A 24,000-nucleotide genomic window follows, 5' to 3' on the forward strand; every position below is an offset into this window, starting at 1 on the left:
AATACGATAAGAAGGTCAGAGGAGTTAGATTGGAAATTGGTAAAGATATTAGCACATGGAGAAGGAAAACATAAAATAGCGGATAAATTCGAAGAAGAGTTGTACACAATTGTGGATCAGCCTCCCGAAGAAATCCCTGTATTTAGAGTAAGATCACCAACTGGCAGAGAAAGAATTTTACATAGAAATCATTTGTTTCCGGTAGATTGCCAGGATACATTGCAGACAGAAGTTACAGATGGCAAAGAGGAGATAAAGGTTGATAGAAAAGAACCAGAGAGTGATAGGAAAGAGATAAAACAGAAAGTAAATGGCGACGTCGCAGAAGAAGACTCGGATGATGAACTTGACTTTATTTTTGTTTCAGATACAAAGGCAGATGGGGACGCCCATGAAGTCGAAGTGACTCATCCAGACAGAACAGAAATTAAAGACACAGAGCTTGAAGAAGTAGAGGTAGTATCAAGAGATCTGTCATTAGATGGCATATCAGATGATCACAGGGATAGTCACATTACAGCAAGAACTGAAGAAAGAAACATGGGTTTGGAAAGCCCAGTCATAGAACACAGGGAAGAAGGTGAAGACAGGGACAAAAACACAGAAATGAGTGAGACTGGTGAAACAGTTAGGACGACAGAAGATATAGAGACTACAATAGATGACACATTAGAAAATGTACAAGAAGATGATCACAAAGAAAATGAAGAAATTAGAATAGAAGATAGAGCGGTAATACATGGCATGGATAAAGATACTACAGAACCAAAACAGATGGTAGTTGGAAGAGAAGATACAAAAGATAGGACAGGAGAGATGAGACTAAGAAGGGACCAAGAAGATTACCTGCAAAACCAGTTAGAAGACCGACCAGAGAAAAGAACATGCCTAAACATCTAGAGGACTATCAACTTTACAGTTGTACCAGACAGTATGAGCCTCGTTTCCATGCTTTGGAAGGTATGGTCAATTCAGGTACTTTAAACGGTATGGACGTTGATACAGCTAGACGTGTAATCTATGCCTTTATGAAATAAATTTTATGTGATAATGCTGTATAGTATGTCATAGTTGTTTATTTTGCAATGTCACAAAATATTTACTATATGTGTTTTTATACATGTTTTAATTGCAGGTTTATTTATGTATTTCAATTGATACAGAGCATTAATTTGAACTACATGATTGTTTTCCAGTAACTACTGTAAACTCATTTAAATTCGCTGGCATGAAATTTCGCGCAAACGTGAAAAAAAGGACAGTTTCGCGCGGGCTTTAATTCGTGCATTTTCAATTTATAAATTAAAAAAACAATTAAAAAATAATAGCGCGGTCTTAAATTCGCGCATCGGTTCTAGCGCGAAATACGCGAAAATTCGTCCTACGCGAATAAAAATGATTTCACAGTAATTGAAATGAGACATTTCTTTTTAGGGCAGGGAAAAAGATGCTGTCATTAATGAGAGTTGATACCATTTGTTATTACATCATATTACAATTGCTATTACATGTTGGAACCTGTAATAAGTATAATATGACAATCACATAGTTGTAACATTACTTGCAGTGGTATGCTTATTATGTAAACATTTATAGATGTGTAAGGTAACCGTATGTACTGTAGTAGGTAGACACATTATAGTGTTTGCTATAAATGGTGATAGCAGTTGGTACTAATAGATATTAAGTCTGTTAGATTTCATGCAGTTGTATACAGAAATTATGATGTTCTGACAGTGTGTAATGTAATGGTATAATAGTTTACTGACAGTTTGACGTTAATGACGGGACGTCATTTTTGAAAGAGGGGAAGTATGTTACCAGGTTGGATTATTTACATAATCAAGTACTAGTTATCTCCCTTGGACTATCATAGGTAATTCTCCCGCCTTTATCATTGTTGTAAGCGTCACGTGATATCAGTTCCTAGTCAGTTGTAGAGGAGTACAGACATGTTGATTTGGTTCCTGAATTTGATTATTTGTCGCTGTAATGGTCATTATTGCAGGTTAGGAATGCTTTGCTGTTGTTTTTATTTGTTTACATATAAACTGCAAGCTTATTTCTGGTGTTTTATAAATAATGAAATATTTGGAATACATGTAATTGTACATGTATATAGTTTTCAAGATGGCGGCATTTTTAACTTTCTTACTTTCTACAATCTTATTCTTAAACCTAATTAATACATATGCAGTAACAATAAAGGATCACAGTCTATGGTACTTAGTTGCACTTGTTGTTACTCTAATTTGCAGCATAACAGCACATGGACTCTATGATGATGTTGTTAAACGTATGTTTCAATACATCAGTTTTCTGCACATTTTTTTCAAACAGTATTATTTGAAATACATCATTTTGCTTAAATTTTCTAATGATTACGAAACTTCTGTTGTCAAAGATCGCTTACATGTATCTCTTTTTGTTTGATATGTTACTTATGCCTTAACATGCGCTGCATAAGCGTACGTGAGTTTGAATATATTTAGTATGACGAAGATGTAAATATAGAAATTAGAATCATATATTGGAAATTTTATTTAACTGATATAATTTTAACTTGGGATACCAGTATGATCAGTTTGAGACTTAATGTAAAGTTTAAATGCGGGAGAACAATCAACTGTAAGTATTTTTCATTTATAGCTTATTCACTTATAGATTTATTTCTTTCTGTTCCATTATTCGTTCAATAACCATGAATAAATCAAGATTCTATATGGCTCTAACTCTCTTCACTTTTTTCAGCGACTTATGTAAATATAAAGGTAAATTATAACTCAATTAGATCTACCCTCTTTGCCGCCATAGAAACGCTCACTCGATTATTTTCTTTTATTTTTAACGGAGCTAACACTGAACACGAAAGAATCTGCAAAGTCCAACATAAATACCTACAAAAAACATACAAATATGCGCCCTATGCTTAATGCATTAAACCTTAAAAATAATCCTTACGTCCCAATGACTTTTTAACTTTTTGGCAATATCAACATTGTGACGCCATGCTTTTTGTGACGTTGTGCAATGGACGTGACATTGCGCGGGTAGGGCTGGTATGTCATTGAAAAGACATGAAATAAAAGTTGTGTTTGCTCTACATGTAAGATCAAAATATACTGATTTGTAGTATTTAAATTTTGTGCTTCCCGAAATAAGATTCTTTAAAATTTTCTTGATTTTTAGCTTAAAGTAACTAATAATGAAATACTGACACCGTCTTAATAGCATTTCAGATAATGCTTAATTGAAATAAATATCCAATTTTAGGATAGATCAGGCGTCATAACCGCAAAACAGTTAGAGTCTCAGGCGAATGTTCAGTTACTGACCATTTTCAAGTGACCGTACAGTACTGATTATCAGTCTCAACTGGAATTTTATCTTGAAGTTCTTGTACAATTTTGTAATTATCATTTCAATTCCAAACTCGGATGAGACTGAAAAATGTTTGTGAACATGTGGCTGTGCTCGAACAACATACCATAGTTATGCAGTGACTATATACAACTAGACAATGTAAATCTCGAGAACAACGACAGACTTAAAGCATGTCATCAGACAGGGTAGTAAACAAACACATTTATATGCACGTATGTGTTTCTATCCTAGATGAAAGCAAAACCTTCAGTTCTGGTACAAATACTGCTGGTCACATCCGTTGTGATAGATGAGGGCATGAATTATCAGTTTTGTGTAGACCTTCCAGACAGTGCAAAACCTGAGGTTGATGCCTGCATTGAAAGGTCCAGGGTAAGTGCTTTTTAAATGTAAGTGAAAAAATGATTTACTATTTCAATGTGACTTTATTTGGTTGAAAAAAAAAATACTTATAAATATTTTGTTGAAACAAAAATAATATTTATAAATTCAACTATTTTTCCCTGAAACTTTTTTTCTCACACTTTAGTTATGCATAGTTAAAACAGAGCTCATAAATATATAGGATACATGTAGTGTATCATAGCTGAATGTAACAGAATACCTCTGTATGACCGTCTGTATTCAATGTATAGTGTTTGGTACGGTGTCCCGTTAGGGTCATCGGGGCATATTGTGAGCTTGAAACAACACAAGAACGATACTGTACGTTCTTGTTACACATACACAAAGGATTCAAAACAATAGAGACAGAAGAGTAGCAATGTCCCTTAATCTTCAGACGACATTAAAACATTCTGGAGAACAAACCTATGCCATTCTAGGATGTTGTAAATGCGTTTGACATTTTATCATCTTAATTTTTCTCTTTCAAGATTACAACATCATAATTTCATATTTAAAGTATCACGGTTTTGACTTTTTACAATCTTAGTTTCGTTATTTTGACTTTTCAACATCGTAATTTAGTACTTTTACTGTTTAGAACTCTCAATACTAGTATGAGGCGATTGCCCTAACGAGACTCTATAGTATACACTCCTTTTTGTTAAATGAATGGTATGTAAACAGGAAACTTCTTAAGTTCGAAACGGAAATAATATAGTTCCTCCTCCTTAAAAATCATTCTGTATTGTTACAATACAGTTTCATTGTACATTTCCTACATTTTAAGTGAACCATCAACACACAAATAGAAATGATAAGTCAGAAATTAAATAACTAATGAACCAACGATTCCAACTGCCAACAAACATAGTATCAACTTGAAAACAAAACCACAACCAAACAACCCAAAACCAAACAAAACAAATAAAAAGATATGTACAATTAAATGTACGTCACAAATCTCAATGTGACACAAATTACTCTTTCGGGCCACCAGTTGATTCCAACTAACTTTGAAATGATTGACCCAACCATTTTAGGCGAAAAATTATTTCTCTCAAAATCCATACAATGTCAGTAACTCTGAAATTGACTACTGGTAAAACTTATTGACAGCTATTATTATAAATCTAAAAAAAATATTTTGTGCGGAATATAGTAAGTCGTTACAACGCTTTTGACATAATGCAGAAAATTTACATTCTTCTTGCAAAAGTCTAACTCATTTTGCTCAACTAAATCATTTTTCAGTGTCATGTATACACTTTATGCCAAACTTCGTGGAAAGTAACGTGTTGGAAATTGACCCAACCTGTGGCCGAGTAGCATGTTTACAATGCAAGTTTCACCCGCTAAAACTCTTATTGAAGAATATGAATTGTTAGTATCTTTAACCACTTTCGAATTATGGCCAATTTATTTTCCCCTCTCTCTCTCTCTCTACTACTACTACTACTACTACTACAGTGTAAGTTTAACCGCCGCATAATACTGATATGAATACAAATAAAGTTTTTTTTTTCTCTGCTGCCTACTATACATAGTTTAACGGCACAATGAAATATTTTGTCAAATGTAAAAAGTGACAATGTGACTTCAAGTACTCTGGGGATGTTATCAAAGGCTAATAAACAAACACTTTAAATGTTCGAGTATAAGTAATTACAACTTTTCTACTTTTTAAACTAATTTACCATATAGTCTTATAAAAGAAAACTTGGTACTTTTAATTCAGAAAACACTCATTGCTTATTTGTTCTTATGCTGTTATAAACGATATTTCAGGCTAAGTTTGTCCTGAGGGAAACAATTTGAGATCATTGAAGCTTTTAATTGAACCTTCAGTTAACTTAATAATATTTTGAATATGGACAACCTATATGTTTTAGAAATGTTGAAATCCATTTATCCATAAGAGCTGTAACAAGGCTAACACTTCAGATTTAGAAGCGTCATTTTTGGACTAAAATTCAATAATAAGTTTTGTTAATGACAATCTGGAAACGAAAATATATGAAAAAATGAACGAGTGTCCACTCATCCACCTGCCTTCCTCCTTCACCTCCCTTGATGGAGATATTCCGCGATCAATATCTTACGGTGTTTGTATTTCACAACTCGTTTCACAGGAGCTTGCACAAAATTCAGAGTATTTTAATGATAGAAATCTTCATAATACCAAGGAAAATATTACAACAAGGTTACCAATATCATAGGCGAAGGAAAGCTTTCACTAAATTTCATTGCAGATCGTCCCAACTGTTAAAGAAATATTATACTAACCTTAAAACACTTTTCATACTTGATCTTACACACCCAAAATACTATGGAGATGGAGTTTGTAAAATTCAGAAAAAAATTAAACATAGTCCTTATCTTAATCAGATATTTTTAAAATGTGTTTAAAAGTTTATCTAAAGATACAATGTCAAAATCTTGAAGCACAGTGCATGTTTGGTGATCAACTCCTCTACAGTTAATCGCTACTATCCTATCCTATTTGACGGTGCAATGACAAGTAAAGTGTGAAACTTTTTAATGCTTTTCTCCTAAATACTGCAAAACATAGGAGGGAGTGAAACCTTTTTAGTAGTACCCTTAAAAGTTAGGCTCTTGGTCTTCTTAGGTAAGACAAATTGTTGAGTACATTGGTTTAATTATACCTTAGGTTGACCATAATTCTATGTTTTACTTAATATGATATGGTATGTTTTCACTAATGTTAGAGCCTTTCCCAACGGGAATTTATTTTGTTGACATTGTGTTTTCGAACTTGTTGAAAATAGGACAAGTGGGAGGTTGGCATGCCCTAAACGAGTTAAAAACCAAACGTTTCCTTTATATAGGTTACTGACAGTTCCAAGGCGGTGCCCCTATTTTCAATTTGATTTCTGTCCGTCTTGTATTTTGTGTTACGTATTTTTTTCATTTTGTTCGCTTTATTTCCTCTTTCTCTTCACTCCACCTATCCCCCCATTCCATCCTTTCCTCCTGCATTTACGCTCCCTTGGTTTTGCTTCCCCTCTCCTTTAACAATGAGTAAATTATCGTGCCCACCTTAATTTTGGCTGCCGGAATCCTTAGGCGGTGTTCGATTGTTGTTTTTTCCTGCTTATTTTTGCGAAGGTGTGTGTACGCGCGCGCGTGCGCGTGTGCCTTTGTGTGTCTTGGGAGATGCACTTAAGTGTTGTTATATTTTACTTGTCTGTTTATCTATGTAAATTAGTTATGTGTGTATGTGTTTGTTTTTTTGTACGTGCTGTGTTTTACATTGTAGGGTTATTTTGTTTAAGGAACGTAGCCTTCCCTTTTGAATACTCATCCTTTGTTCTACTTCCCCCCCCCCCCTTTCATCCCCGTCCACACATACATACACATACACTTTTACCCCCTACCCCTTCCTCCCCCTTTTCGATATTTTGCATCTATTTAGATTCTACTTATGGATTTATGAATATCTTTTTCCATTACAGCTTTATTTTCTTTTGGGCGTACAGTGCAAATGCATGGCTCTGTGGCTGTGTTTGTCGTTCTCTGAGCTTCCGAGAAGTCTACTCTTACCTTTTATCGTTTATTGCTATTCCAGAAAACACCAGTAATTCCTTCGCAGGCTGAACTTGCGTGTGTTCATGATTACTTTACAAAGCTTGAACCTAACAATTTAACAGAAGAAGATTTGGAAGTTTTCAGTAAACCATCGCAAAACGGGTATTTTGTTTCCACTTTTTTAACAAATTGTTTAACACACAAAGATCGGAAAATTGAACCTGGCCAAACTTTTAAATACTGTTTATTTTATTCGTTGTATTCAAATTCCGTGACACAGATTACAAACACCATAGATAAGGTTAGACATGACCAGACCATAAATAAGTGGTACCATACCACTATAAGCTGTATGATAGACATGTACGGGAAAAACATCGCGTATTCATCATCTAAAACGCAGAGGTCGACAGATAGGTGCTATGCATATTTAAGAACATATAATTTATCTTTAGTTACTTTTTCTCAATGCTTCTTTCGTCTTATATAGTTTACGTTCACGTTGTAGGCTGAACACCTCTAAATCCGGGTATTATTTACTTCATATAAAATGGACCTACAAAATAATGTTGTTTTTCGACATTACTTAGCGTATTGGAGATACATGTGCTTACATTTAGAACAGAAAAAGAATAGGTGTTAACTTTTGTTTAAGAAAAATACACCTGATTTAATACTATCCGCGGAATGTCCTCCTTATTGCTTCCTTTAACCGGAATGGCCTGTCCCCACTCCTCGGACTGTCTCGGACTGGGATGATCCGCGATCGCTCGGGGTCCGCGATGAGGATATCCAGCGGTGCCTAGGCCTTGGTCAGCGGGCCAGGTTTCGATTGAGAGCGGAACCAAAGACTGAATGCCGGGTGAGAGAATGGGCATGAGCACTCTCTTGCGAGGATGTCCTCGGCGTGAATCGCCATGAGGACGCTTTGACTTTGCGTTTCGCTAGTCTATAGACGGCCCATGGCAGTCTTTTCGCTGTAATGATTTATGCGTAGCCTACGGATACTTTTTGCATTTTTAAATATCACTTTTCGAAACATACAATTCTTACGCTGCAATTTTTACTAAGCATACAATAAGAACATGTCTATTATAATAGAATGGTACACATACGCACTGAAACGCAGAGGTGAGGAAGAAAGAGGATGACCTTTTATATTTGTACTACCTTTAGTTTACATTTCACATAGTGGTGATATGGTGGTGATTAATCTTACAGATTTTTTCAAAGTGCCGTCGTAAATATTCGGTTTAGACTTCAACAGATGGGTTGATGTAAATATTACGCGCGTTTCCGTTTCAACAACGCGTGTAAGCTAAAAACAACTGTATGTTCAAAATGAATATGGAACGAAGCACATTAAACTGTACCACAACACGAATTCTAACGATTTGTACAACAACTTTCACTTAGACTCGAAGTCGTTACAACATCTTAGACCTTAGCCCTGCGTTTTTGATAATTTTCTAAGTAAATCCAAGACTGGACAAACGTCCCTTCTTCTAAGTACAATTCAGGCAACTGGCATTAGTAGACGGAAAAACAGAAATCATAAAATCATAAGAAATATTGGTTATTGACGTTTTAATAGTAGCTTTTGATATTTGCACATAAAAATCTATAATCAGCAATCAATGCGCAACAAAGTAGTTGCCATGCTTGTGTTGACTATCTAATTTAAGATTTGGACATTATCCGCCGCCAACTGGAAAAAGCACTCGGTCGGAAATCAGAACTTTATCGGAGGAGGGATGGCACAATGTTACAGATGTGTTCAGACAACTTTACGAGGTATTCTTTTATTATTTTTATATTGTTTTCATGGACCATGCAATTTCGTTTTCAGTCTCTATGAAATAGTAAAATAATTGCAAAAGCAACAGCAAAGTAAGATCATTCCGAATTATCATAAAATTAATCATTAAATTCTATTTATGAAGATGTAAAGATGGTTATTCTGTGATGTAACGTCGAGCTATAAAAGAGAATCATCTATATATAGCAAGAGTTGTTTGTAAAATGCAACTGATCCTACGACAGCCTGCAACTTTATTTTCCCATGACCTTGACTTGATCTGTCACCAAAGAACCTCAAAGATAATACACCTCATCTACACTCTAAAAGCAACCATCCCGTAAAGAGTGAGACAAAACTAGTAATTAATTAGAAATTGTTTTCATTCTCAAGATTTCTATAACCTAAACCGTTTAGCTACTGATTCTAAATCAACAGAAGTCATTGTTACGTATCATACAGAGTGTGACCTTGTTTTTGCCTCTGCTTGAAAATCCTCGTCCTACACCGTTGGTTTTAAGTTGACTCTATCATTTATCAATCATTGCGTAAATTCATCCGCTACTGCAATAAAATAGTGTCTGTAATAAGCGCAATGGTTTTATTTAGTTTCTTCTATTTATTAAAGAATACGATATGCAAGAAATAGAATATTTCAGTAACCGAAGGCGTAATTGAAAATATCTGGCTCTATCTGATAACTGTTTTACCGTATATCGACAAAGCCTCGTTACCATTTTAACCGTAACACACAATTTTGCATATTCAACGGTGAAAGATTCCTGTTATCTAGGTCACTATAACTTGACCTTCGACCTTTTGACCACATACAATAATTGTATGAAGTTAAAAAGCATTTAGTACACGCATTTGTTAGTTGTTAGGCGGAAATTGTTCTCGATATCGCGGCCTTTGCCCACTGACCTCCAAAACAATAGCGGTCATATACAGAAGTCGGGAAACAGTATATGAAAGAGTTTTTGAGTGATCTAAGATCTCAGTGTCGCCGAGGCCTTGCCTCTAAACTAACTGACAACCAAAACAATAGGGAATGTCTACTGACCACAGACAATCGTCTTAGGAGGCATTATTTATTTATAAGAAACCAAATGGTCTACTGACGGACGGACAAACAGACTGACCGACAGAAAATAATCAAGATAGTAAACCTTATGAAATATATCTGTGTTTTTGACAAAGGCGGGAACACTCCAGTCATTCGGCCGATTACACGGACAAGCACGTTCGATGGCTCACAAGGGTGCTGCATTCCTACCTTGGCACAGGGTTTTTCTTGTTCAGTAAGTATCAGTCCAGTACAGTGATGTAACTCCTGTTTTTATATTTCAAACATTTTTGATGAAATGGTCATTGAAACTGGTGCAAACAAGGTAGTATTTTATTTTCACATTTTAAACCAAGGGAGCAAAGAATGAGCGGATTAAAAAAAGTTTGAATTGACTTGGTTATGTTATTCTAGATATAATGTAAACAAACTGAAATTGTCAAACGTACACCTAATAATCAAACAAACTCACATGACGTAAATTATAGTATCAGAGTATAAAAAGAAGCGATAAAAAAGCACGCTTATTTTCTGCATCAAAATTTAAAATGATTTATAATCAGTACGGTCATATTTCCACATCTTTTTAAGTTTTGAGCAAGAGATGAGGAGAATAAACCCTAGTGTATCCTTACCATATTGGGATTATACCATTGATCACGACATCCCACAACCTTTTGAGTCCGTCCTGTGGACTCCTTGTTATTTTGGAGAGAATAACGCCACTGTACAGACGGGCCCGTTTAGGTTTTTCTATGGGGCACATGGAGCTGTCATCTCAAGAGATGTAGCGGTAAACGTCCGCTCTACCAGGCTTATAAGCAAAACGGATATAAAGACATTAAAAGAATTTTGCCATTTTCAAGTATGTATTTTCTTCTATTCCTCTTACAAGACTAAATAAAATTGTAATATGTTTAAAAAAATAAATAAGAAAATATGACAATTCTACTTTGTTAATTTTTTTTCTTCACTTTTCATCAATGTTCAGTTATATGACGATGATAGGTCAATTTCGAAATATGTTGTTGACTGATTAGTTCATTAACTTAATTTTCAGGATATAACCACCAGTGGAGCTGTCAAGACAAAAAGCAAGCATAATCTGGAACAACTTCACGATAGTGTCCATGACTATGTTGGAGGAGACATGGGTGTGGTAGAAAACTCGGCATATGACCCAGTATTTTGGTTTCACCATGCCTTTATTGACTATATATGGGAAACATTTAGAGAACATCAAATTGAAAGGTGTTGATATTGTTTGACCCAATTTCTGTCAATCATTGATACAGTTAAATAGATTTAGCAGTATCAGTGACATGGAACATCCCTCGTAACATGTTAAAGTGCTTGCTATTCAAAATTTTACTACCTGATGGGTTGCAGTTACAAAAAGTAGGAATGAATTTGCGTGTACTGAAAACGGAGTTTTACGAATACATATAAATATCCAGATTTGACTAAGTTTGCATTATCTTCCAGGTATCTTATTTAATTATATCTTTCGAGCACAATGAATTCAAATCCTGCTGAAATGTTAGTAAATGTATACATACCTTTTATTCTAGGAAATATTTGCCTTTATTTTCAGATGCAGCAACATTGATATAGAGTCTGATTATAGACCACTGACAGACTTGGGTATGAAAGAAGTTCGTCAGCAAGGACCTCTTGATCCCATGTTCGGTTACAAACATCTGAGAAACGTCGATGGACTTTGGTTAAACTGGACACAACAGTTTTATAAGTATGAACCTCAACCTTCATGTGGCAAGTCTTGCACAGGGAAATACTTGCATTGTGATCGTAGAAACTTATGTTTAACCCGCACAAAAGAGGAATGTACAGGTACAAAGCAACAGTCAGCTCGAGTTTTGCGTGAAGATCCAGATGTTGATTCGCTAATACCGAAACTTCCTTGTGGAACAGGAACAGAACTAAGAGGACTCAGAGGTGATGGTAGAACAAGAGATAAATCTAAGGCTGAATGCGAGCGTATTTTGAAGAAACGGGAAGTCGGTAATAACAGAGTTATTAATTATAATTATAAATGTAAATTTCTATAGAAGACCTTGTCCTTTTTGGACAAAAGTTTTTTTCAATGAGTATTGTATCAGGGTTTTACAAAACTCTTCCGATAAAAAGACAGCGTTGTTTCTGGTAACACAGAGATGAAACTGCATTAGTTAATTATTTTGATACTTTTCAAATAACTTTTTGTTAATGTGTCGATATTGTATTGCATAGCAAAATTCAACCTTGAATGGTGAACAAATATGCGCGTTGCATAAAGGATTGTCTAAACATTATAGCTTTATATATGAATGATATATTCATTGTCAAAGTTGCATATCTCAGATTCATTTCCCTGCTAAATTTCTGTAATGAACTTGTCCGTCTTTTAGTTTGGACTGTGCAGATCATGATTAGACTGATAAGGGTTTACGTATCAGAACAACTCGATGAGGTCATACGATCGCGAAATAGTTCCACGAGGGTGGTAGTGCATAGCCCGCGCGGCGAATTACATATTCGTATTGTTATGTAAACAAGTATATGCAATATTGAAGCACTATTTCTTGACACATGTTTGGTGCTAAATCAAGTGGAACGACGTGACATCAAACGTAAAAATGCTTTAAAAGTGTTAGAAAACGGAAAGTAAAACGTCCTGCGAAATAATTTAGGGGTGCGTAGAAGTCTAATGAGTTATTACTTGTAACACCGCACCGTTATATCATTTCCATGCTGGAACATTTTTTGTATAAAGTAGTAGAGCGAATGTGGCAGCACTTTTTCTCGGCGCCAAATAATATGTCCACGTGAGGTAAATTTTCCGTGTTTAACGGAAATCTACATAGTATTTTCGTATAAGACATTTCTACCTGTTGTATATGCAGTAATAACGGTTGGTATAATCGTAACAGCGAAATGAGGTGAATTGCTGATGTCAAAACTTAATAATACGGCATGATGTTACACTTCATCTATACACACAGTATAACTCATTAGACGTATTCGCACTTCCCGTATTCTAATTAAGAAATAATAGTAGACACATATTTCAACATATCGAAATTTAACGATGCATGCTTGAATTATACACGCGACGTTTAATCGATTCGTTTTGTTCAGATACTATAGTATGTCAAAACATTTTCTATATATCATTTCGATTCTTATATGTGTCTGATGAAAAAAGGTAAACGAAGTATGGAAGTATCATTTCATGGTGCATTCATGACGTCAAAATTTGTGGGTCGACGTTACGTCAATGCGTAATTTTGTTTTAACAGTGTTAAAATACTGGAAATAACAATACCACGGAACAACGTAGAACTGCGTAGAAAGTTTTTTCCGCGCCTAATAACTATATAGTGCGTTTGAAATAAGACTAAAATTATTCTGTGACATCATTTTTTCATATTTTTTTTCATATTAGAATTTTTATTAATATAAGACTACTTACATCGGTCAAAAGACTATTGACAGGTCTATAGTTCAACACAAAATTTTACTGGACTTGTAAAAACTTAAAACATATAGGAAACGTAATAAAACGTAACTTTAGATGTGATGCGGTAGTTTCGGCCGGCAGCCATTCAGTCAGTGCATATTATATAATGCAGGGATGAAGGTATTAGCATGAACGTAAATCTACAAGAATGGGATTTTTATTACACCTCACTTCGTTATCATTATTTTGATTATCAAATCCTTTCTTTCTCCTTAATACGCAGATGATACCTTACCGATATATATTTATAATAACTGTTTTTATTTTTGTTTCATATTTTAAAGAGGACACTAGCGACAATAAAGGTACTAGCAGCAACGATGGTTGGAATAACTTTGGATTCGTCATGTTAGGGGCGTTTGTAGTACTTGTGGTAGCTTTGATAGATTGTATTGGTTGCCTCAAGCGAAATGACAAGCCATACTCGACGCTCTGACTTCAGACAAGTTGTTGAGTATATTGGTGATATTATGTCTTGGATTGACCCAGATTTTATGTTTATATTATGTTTTTTGATATGATCTTGTATTTTGTCACTTATGTAAGAGCGCGGAGTGATTTTATCTACATTTTGTTGTCAAACTCGTTGACGAGTACGAGGTTGGCATGCCTACATGCGTTTAAACCCCCAGTTTCCTATATATAGGTTACTGACCTTTTCAAGGCGGTGCTCCTATTTTCAACTTGTTGCGTATGTTTTGTTTGTTGTAAGCGTTTCTTTTCCCTTTCTCCTCAATACCACATCGTCCTCTCCCATCATTTTTCTTTGCATTAGCGCTTTAGTACTTTTGCACCACCTATACTTTTTTCATGAGTAAGTTATCGTGTCTACTTAAATTCTGGCTGCCCTTCGTCGTTAGGCGGATGTTCACACGAAAATTAAAACTGGTTAGACAGAAAAACAGTCGAACAATTCTTTATCTTGAAAACTTGATTAAAACAGGAGTTTTACTAAATTAATCATGAACACGACACAAGCGACAGGACAAAATGAGATTATCTGAGCTGTAAATTTTCTGTACAATAAAGAAAGAATGGATTAAGTGTTTCCAGTGCAACGTATAAGATAAGTGAGATTTAGTGTACAGCCAGTCATAACTTCATATTGGTCTGTTATTCATCTTTCGTTTTAGGTATGACAATAAATGTACAAAAAATATTACATTCACCGTGAAACTATTTTTAGCCTAGAAATAAAATTCTGCTTGGAGATGAAACACAGCGGTTGCTAACATTTTACAAATAAGTTTACCTGAACTTATTAAATACCCACGTAAATGTTTCCTGAACTTATTAAATACCCATGTAAATGTTTCCTGAACATATTAAAATACCCATATATTTCCTGAATTTATTAAAATACCCATGTAAATGTTTCCTGAACTTATTAAAATACCCATGTAAATGTTTCCTGAACTTATTAAAATACACATGTAAATGTTTTCTGAACCTATTTAAATACCCATGTAAATGTTTCACGAACTTATTAAGATACACATGTTAATGTTTCCTGAACTTATTAAAATACCCATGTAAATGTTTTCTGAACGTATTAAATACCCAGGTAAATGTTTCCTGAACTTATTAAGATACCAAGGTAAATGTTTCCTGAACTCATTAAAATACCCACGTAAATGTTTCCAGAACTTATTAAAATACCCATGTAAATGTTTCCTGAACTTATTAAAATACCCATGTAAATTTTTCCTGAACTTATTAAAATACCCATGTAAATGTTTCCTGAACGTATAAAAATAACCAGGTAAATGTTTCAAGAATTTATTAAAATACCCATATAAATGTTTCCTGAACTTATTTAAATACCCATGTAAATGTTTCCTGAACTTATTAAAATAAACAGGGAAATGTTTCCTGAACTTATTAAATACCCACGTAAATGTTTCCTGAACTTATTAAATACCCATGTAAATGTTTCCTGAACATATTAAAATACCCATATATTTCTTGAATTTATTAAAATACCCATGTAAATGTTTCCAGAACTTATTAAAATATCCACGTAAATGTTTCCTGAACTTATTAAAATACACATGTAAATGTTTCCTGAACCTGTTTAAATACCCATGTAAATGTTTCACGACCTTATTAAGATACCCATGTAAATGTTTTCTGAACGTATTAAGATACCCAGGTAAATGTTTCCTGAACTTATTAAGATACCAAGGTAAATGTTTCCTGAACTCATTAAAATACCCGTGTAAATGTTTCCTGAACTTATTAAAATACCCATGTAAATTTTTCCTGAACTTATTAAAATACCCATGTAAATGTTTCCTGAACGTATAAAAATAACCAGGTAAATGTTTCAAGAATTTATTAAAATACCCATATAAATGTTTCCTGAACTTATTAAAATACCCATGTAAATGTTTCCTGAACTTATTAAAATAAACAGGGAAATGTTTCCTGAACTTATTAAAATAACTACGTAAATGTTTCTTGAACTTATTAAAATACCCATGTAAATGTTTCATGAACTTATTAAAATAACCAGGTAAGTGTTTCCTGAACTTATTAAGATACCCAGGTAAATGTTTCCTGAACCTATTAAGATAACTAGGTATATGTTTCTTGAACTTATTAAAATACCCATGTAAATATTTCCTGAACTTATTAAAATAACCAGGTAAATATTTCCTGAACGTATTAAGATACCCAGGTAAATCTTTCCTGAACCTATTAAGATACCCACGTAAATGTTTCCAGAACTTATTAAAATACCCATGTAAATGTTTCCTGAACTTATTAAAATACCCACGTAAATGTTTCCTAAACGTATTAAAATAACCAGGTGAATGTTTCCTGAACTTATTAAAATGTCCATGTAAATGTTTCCTGAACTTAAAAATAACCAGGTAAATGTTTCTTGAACTTATTAAAATACCCACGTAAATGTTTCCTGAACCTATTAAAATATCCAGGTAAATGTTTCCTGAACTTATTTATTAAAATAACCAGGTAAATGTTTCCTGAACGTATTAAAATAACCAGGTGAATGTTTCCTCAGCTTATTAAAATACCCACGTAAATGTTTTCAGAACTTATTGAAATATCCAAGTAAATGTTTCCTGAACTTATTAAAATAACCAGGTAAATGTTTCCTGAACTTATTAAAACAACCAGGTAAATGTTTCCTGATCTTATTAAAACAACCAGGTAAATGTTTCCAGAACTTATTAAAATACCCACGTAAATGTTTCCAGAACTTATTAAAATACCCATGTAAATGTTTCCTGAACGTATTAAAATAAGCAGGTAAATGTTTCCAGAACTTATTAAAATACCCATGTAAATGTTTCCTGAACTTATTAAAATACCGATGTAAAAGTTTCCTGAACTTATTAAAATAACCAGGTAAAGGTTTCCTGAACTTATTAAAATATCCATGTAAATGTTTCCTGAACTTATTAAAATACCCAGGTAAATGTTTCCTGAACTTATTAGGATAACCAGGTAAATGTTTCCTGAACTTAGTAAAATTGCCAGGTAAATCTTTCCTGAACTTATTTAAAAAAACAGGTAAATGTTTCCTGAACTAATTAAAATACACACGTAAATGTTTCCTGAACTTGTTAAAATAACCAGGTAAATGTTTCCTGAACTTATTAAAATACCCATGTGAATGTTTCTTGAACTTATTAAAATAAGCAGGTAAATGTTTCCTGAACTTATTAAAATACCCACGTAAATGTTTCCTGAACTCATTAAAATAACCAGGTAAATGTTTCCTGAACTTATTAAAATACCCATGTAAATGTTTCCTCGTGATTTTTCAGAGTCAGACTATGTTTTAAAATGTCAAGTCAGTAAATCAGAAACGTAAAGTATTGATACTGTGACTTTCGCTTCCATTTGCAAAACTTAGCCCAACGCTATGCATTAGGTCAACGTAGCGGACCAGTAATGGCATTTTCCGGGGCGATTTCAAATTTACTTTATCCTACTTTGGCATTCTTCGGCGATCACTTATGCAAGGATTTCCGCAATTTTGTCAAGAAATCCCGAAATTTTTCTTTCGGAGAATATGTAATCAAACAGGAAATTGTTGATTGCCATTACGTCATGAAAAAGTATATACAATAAGAGAGAATCTACCAAAAACACACAGCAAGATATTGATTTCAACTTTAAATTGGATTTACCGAGTAAGAAGATTATAAGACAGAGGGTGAGTCTAATGAACGCAAATATCTGCGCATTCAGAAGAAGATTGATATATGTAACATACTAAAAATTAAGGACAATGTATGTTAATGATAGCATCAAATTTCATTGTTCAAATAATGAATTTTTTAAATGTCCATGATGCATTGCAAGAACAAAGCTAGATCTTATCATGTTATATTAACTTAAACATCAGCTTGTAGTTTAACAGCAAATATCATGGATTTACATTTCGTCAAGACCTTATTCAAAAAGTTACTTTTCTAAACATTTAGCAATAAATTTAACTTAATAAACTTTTTCCTGTTATTTTATAAATGACATTGAGAATATATGTAATAATCGACAATGGATTAAGTCAAAATCGTGTCACGTAAACAGTATAGTCGTTGAAATTTACAATCGAAAGAGTTTTTATGGCAAATAGGCAAAATACCTTAAACACCGCTAGATTCTATTTCGACTTTTTGTAGATTTTTATAATTTAATACAAACATTTCTGTGACCAGGTTTATCACCACATGATGTTTAGGATGAATATACAAACTGTATATTCCGGGTCATAGAAATTTTCAGTGTATAATATTATTCGGGTTTTGGGCGACAATAACTTTTATTTACACTTTCATGTAAGTTAATTCAGCTCGGGTTCGTGTTCTTAACTCGCCTTAGTATTTTTCCACTGACTGTTAAAATAAGTGCTACGAGCTGTTGTGTCTTGCCACTGAAATTTCGCTACAAGATGGTGCGCCAAACAATCGTATTTTGCAACTGGAGCGTACGAGGCAAGACGGTGCGCCGAGCTGTCAAACTGTCATATCTTGTCTCTGGCCGGACCAGAAATACCTTGAAAGTTTACAGGATTATTAAATTCCTCCAACAGAGGGTCTGACCGATGGGGGGTCTGGAAACGGTCTGTCCAAGGGGGCCTTTTGGGCAAAAATGCCTTCCATAGGAATTTTGCTTCCATAGTCTTGTCCAGGGGGTCTGTTCAAGGGTGGGTCTTGAAACGGTTTGTCCAAAGGGGTCTTTTCTGGCATGAATGCCTTCCATAGTCTTGTCCAGGGGAGTCTGTCCGAGGGGGGTTTGGAAATGGTTCAGAAGCATGAAGTTTGGTATTGCTGGACACAAACTTGGAAAAACCGTTTCCAGAACCCCCTCGGACAGACCCCCTGGACAAGACTATGGAAGGCATTTTGTCCTCAAAAAACACCCCTTTGGATAAACTGTTTCCAGAACCCCCTCGGACAAGACTATGGAAGGCATTTTTGTCCAAAAAGACTCCCTTGGACAAACTGTTTCCAGAACCCCCCTTGGACAAAACCCAATCCCTGAACAAGACTATGAGATGCATTTTTGCCCGAAAAGGCCCTTTGACAAACCGTTTCCAGAACACCCCCCGCCTTTTTTTTTTTTTTTTTTGGATAGACCCTGCCCCCGGACAACTGTCAGGAAATACCACCCTTGGACAAACAAATGTGCTTTCGATATGGGGGGGTTCAGATATTATCTGGAATAGACAATTTACCAGTGTCGAGGCAGGTTATCATCCCACTCAAAATATCCACTACATCGTAATAAATTTACCACTACATAACAAAGTTTGCAAAAGATATAATTACTTCATTACAAAATATAAGACAGTATTGACAGAATATAATAAAATATTTAACCACATAATATAATTAAAGATGCACAAAATGTAATGATAAAAGCACATGATGAAAATAATATATGAAATGATATAATATAGAATGGACACAATGTAATTAAGCATGGACATAATATAATAAAGAATGTACATAATATAATAACATCTACATAATATTGTAACGCCTCGAACAATGGGGACTTACCAATTTCTTGTAATTATGAGCAGTCATTGATCTTGGCTATGTTTTGAACTGTTTCAGTGACGTTTTCTTGCAAGCTGACAGTAACGAAACACAGAATTGTACACATATGTGTTCATCTACATAATATGACAGACCAAACTCATATTGTACACCTCCATGTTCGTTTTAATCTTATCCGAACTCTGTTTACATTTACCGAGAGACATCCGTTTCGGCTGGTACACATTTAATCCAGATTTTGTAACATTTTCCCACATGTGAATCACTATAGACTTTGCAAAATTAACCTACAGTATTTAATTGTTTGTTAAAGATAAGTGTCATCCTTTTGTACAGTCTGAATTTCGGATAAATCACAGTATTTTCATGATAACTCACTGAATTTGTCACATTTCCTGACAGGATATGCATCCTTATTCGCATATTTACTGTTACTAAGCAACATAAATTATCGTTGTCATCTTCAAAGATGTTTAAAACACTTAAACATGTTAGAGTTAACCCAGTGGTGTACATTTTGATGTTATTTTCATGTAAACATTTCATAAAATCGCCATTTTTATGATACGGCAGTATTCAGCATAGAGTTTAACGTTTTAGGTCACTGTGACCAATTGGTCACTGTGAACCGTCGGTCACTGTGACCCGTCGGTCACTAACCATTTGGTCAATTTACCCAAAGTAACCCATTTTGACTGTTTTGGTAACTTTTTTGGGTCACTTTCTCTGGAAAACTATAAAAAGGCCCGATTTTGGCCATCTGCAATCACTTCAGCTCAAGCTTTCAGACCCAAAACCACGTTTGGCTTGTTTAAATAGATTTTTATTAAAATGAACACTATACTGAACATAGATGTAAGAAAGTTGCTCTGCAATCGGAATTTATATTAGTTAAAAGCCATAGGTCTATAAAAGCCCCTTTTGATACGACATTTAGTAATATTTCTACAAGTTTTATTTACACAGATGTATTTACATATTCATTCCTTGTTTACAGTAAAGACAATTAATGGATTTGTCTAAAGTACTGAGAATATAAGTGACTATACTTTTATAGAAGGAATTTCTGTTGCTGAACGTTTTTATTTCCGTGTCAATATTTACAACTTATGGAACGCCAGATCAGTCATAAATAGATTAATCCGAAAGGAGATGTGTACTGAATCTTGCATTTTTGTGCCTTTAATAGTGCGCAGTATTGTTTTGTAAAACAGTTTTAAAGTTCATTGTAACCCGCTTCGCTACCTGTAAACTATGGAAAGCCGGAACAGTCATAATCTTATTTGATAAGTTTGTACTTATACTGACAGAATTTAACCATCAATAGATGAATACGTTTATTATCAAGAAGACTTTGTGATTACATTTGATATCAGTTAGAGGTGTTTGTTTAATGTGTTGACTTCACCTGTATTTTCTGGAGTATGATATATTAACATTAATAAATATCATTAACTGTTATCCTGAGTCTTATAGTCTCTCTGGTTTAGTTAGTTTTACGGTACACTGAGTCAACCTGGCTATATCCTATTTGCCTTTCCGACTACTTGGGTGAAGTTTACCCAGAGTTCTTCAGTAAGCCTAGCCTACCCATCTCCGCAACACCCCTGAGTCGTAACAATATAACCAAAATGTCATAATATAACTACAAAAACACAGCATATAACGATATAATCACATAACATAAATATGTTTGCACAACATGTAAAGATTTCGGTACATAATATAATAAGAAACAAACATAATAAACATTACTACAAAAGACAGTGTCGGCGTTCCATAGAATGTTGTTCATGGAAGTAGATAACCTACAAAGAGTATGCAAGAAATTACTTCCATCAGGAGCATTTTAAAACCCTTACTTCCTGAAGCTTGTGTAAAGCTGGGATCGTAATCATCAATACGAACAGAAAATGTTGTAACGTTCAAGGATGGTATAATGACCTCTCTATTCAGTACAGGTTTATTTACAACGTACTCATTTGTCCCCAAGAAAATACTTGTGGATGTAATCAGAATCTCTTAAAACTTGATAACAACAGATTTCGGCACATGGACCCGAAAGATAAAGAATAATTAGTTATATTGTTTACGGCAATGGTATTGATAATATGTAGGCAGTGTAAGTAAAAATAAAATCTTCAGATAGGAACTATCTATTTAAGATATATGTATAGTCAACTGCGTCAAAGTACATAAACTGAAAAAAACAATATCAAAATATCATTTTCTGAACTATCTATTTAAGATATATGTATAGTCAACTGCGTCAAAGTACGTAAACTGAAAAAAAACAATATCAAAATATCATTTTCTGAAAAAGAGTTATCTTAGCTGAAAATAATGATCCTGGGTAAAATATTTGGAAAAAAATGGAGACTTTATAGTAGGCTTAGGTAGCTATTAACATAGAACCTCATGCAAATTATGCACTTTTTACCTCTAGGCAGGGAAAAAGCATGCATAATTGCCATATGGATTAGCAATCTGAATAGAAAACTATGTAAAGATCAAATAAAATAATGCCATAGGGAAAGTGTGACATTTTCTGTGATGAAATTTGCGAACAAACAGATGATTTTTTATTTGAAAAAGTCAAAACCCACAGAATTTCACAAGGTAAAATATGTTGTTAAGGCTACTGCTGGAAAGAGAACAATCTCTACTACCCATATATATGTGTCAAAGTACTAAGTATGGGAAAAATGAGAAAATCACAGAAATCAATTTCAGGACTGTTAGACGCATGCATAGCATTTAACATAGATAGTTTACTTTTCCGTTGCACTGGAATAACATGGACAGGATTAGGATTAACAAACGGTGTTCACTCAACAATTTCGTTATATAAACAGATTGTTTCCCTTGTGTAAAGAAGGCTTAGGGTAAGTCTCTATAACATGTACAATTTTGACCTTGTTTATAGCATTGTACGATCGAAATGAAAAAAGATGGACGCCCATTGTCAACAAATATGTGGATGGTCAACAATGATGTGGAAGCGCCTTCAACAACACCTAAACAAATCAATGTTTACTCTTACATTTCACTATAATAACCTAGCACTTTCTCGGCGGATGAAAGTAGTGCAAAACTTCAGGCATATTTATGCTTAACCGATCCAGTTCGTCAAATTATTTCTGGAAGGTTTACCACTCAGTTTTAATTGTATTGTTACCTGATTGCAAAAGTAAGGTTTCTTCAGTCTAATGCCTCGGTAAATTAATAAAGAGTTAACGCTAGTCGGACTTTCGACGAATACAGTATATGATGCCGGTCTAGCAGTATCCTCCTAATTGTAAGGTCCCTCCCCGGCCATTTCCGCAGCACTTGACGCCCAGCTGTTTATCAGCAAAGTGCACAAATTGTGGTGAAAATTCTGGGGCTGAGATGTCAAGTCAAAATATACAACTCCTATTTAGGGCCGGACCTGGACTATAAACAAAAGTTTACCTACTAGGCCAGATAGTCCATGAAAATAGTCCCAATACCAAGCCAAGTTTCTGTTTCTGTTACAAGTGAAACCAAGCTAAATATTTAATTGGATCAAGTAGTTTTTAAATCCATAGCATGATTATAAGTCTGGTTAATAAATGAGATATTTGTTTTATGAGGAGGATGCTTCCAAGTATAGACCTGTAAATGTGCATGTTTTATGTTTTCAATAAATGTTTCTTTTGTAGGTGCCAATGAAGCTAGTACTGGTATATACATGGAAGCATGTTCTTCATGCAGACACGCCAAATATAGACCCATGTGAATATGGTTGGCGTAGGAAAGAGGTAATGAAGACACTGATTCCTGTATCAGCAGCACCCACTGTAGCTTTGGTATCACCGGAAGTACTGAAGATAATAAGATGCGGTTGCGCGAGGTGTGACAACCCATGTTTAACAAAATGGTGCAGCTGTAACCAGGCACGACTTCCATGTACGTTTTGTACATGCAAACAAGACAAAGCTGATCAATGCAGCAATAAACAAAGAACGTGCGTTAGGTAGTTAAGTGAAAAGGACTTAATTAAAACATAATTATTCTGGCATTTTCGTTTCAATGCGCATTTTAACATACCTTTATGAATACAAACACGCTGTTTGATTTTACGTTCAATGTTACTTAATAATAGCAGCCATATTGTAAAATGTATTCTTTGTAAAATAAGCAAATATAATTTAAAACAAGTGTTTAGAATGTTCTTGATGATTTTCTTTATATATACTAACAGACCAATGAAATAAAACCAATATTCAGCATTTTT

The 24,000-nt window shown here is 34.2% G+C and overlaps 1 protein-coding gene across 6 annotated transcripts; it reads left to right on the forward strand.

Moving 5' to 3' along the window:
* The first annotated feature begins 1,883 nt into the window (after positions 1 to 1,883).
* On the forward strand, positions 1,884 to 21,203 carry LOC123534467 (putative tyrosinase-like protein tyr-3). 6 transcript variants are annotated; one of them, XR_008366565.1, is made up of 10 exons: positions 2,253 to 2,296; positions 3,616 to 3,756; positions 7,358 to 7,479; positions 9,003 to 9,111; positions 10,316 to 10,416; positions 10,773 to 11,046; positions 11,242 to 11,432; positions 11,776 to 12,203; positions 13,986 to 15,233; positions 15,266 to 21,203. XR_008366565.1 is itself a non-coding variant. In XM_045316734.2 (9 exons), exons 2-9 carry the CDS (start codon positions 3,616 to 3,618, stop codon positions 14,135 to 14,137), a joined length of 1,518 nt encoding a protein of 505 aa, XP_045172669.2. In that variant the 5' UTR covers positions 1,884 to 2,008; the 3' UTR covers positions 14,138 to 21,203. The 6 variants fall into 6 exon arrangements, 5 of the variants coding, with proteins under 5 accessions (XP_045172669.2, XP_045172671.2, XP_045172668.2 ...); XM_045316734.2 differs by lacking the exon at positions 2,253 to 2,296 and adding an exon at positions 1,884 to 2,008 and having other exon boundaries at positions 13,986 to 21,203; XM_045316733.2 differs by having other exon boundaries at positions 13,986 to 21,203.
* The last annotated feature ends 2,797 nt before the right edge of the window (positions 21,204 to 24,000 follow it).

The sequence above is a fragment of the Mercenaria mercenaria genome, chromosome 12 (assembly GCF_021730395.1).
Source record: "Mercenaria mercenaria strain notata chromosome 12, MADL_Memer_1, whole genome shotgun sequence".
Taxonomy (NCBI): Eukaryota; Metazoa; Mollusca; class Bivalvia; order Venerida; family Veneridae; genus Mercenaria; species Mercenaria mercenaria.

Excerpts from the sequence above, each read along its gene's own strand:
- LOC123534467 (XM_045316733.2), top strand. The coding sequence starts at position 2,270 with ATGGACTCTATGATGATGTTGTTAAAC. Across the intron at positions 3,757-7,357 it reads CCTGCATTGAAAGGTCCAGG|AAAACACCAGTAATTCCTTC; the intron begins GTAAGTGCTTTT and ends TTGCTATTCCAG. Across the intron at positions 11,433-11,775 it reads AGAGAACATCAAATTGAAAG|ATGCAGCAACATTGATATAG; the intron begins GTGTTGATATTG and ends CTTTATTTTCAG.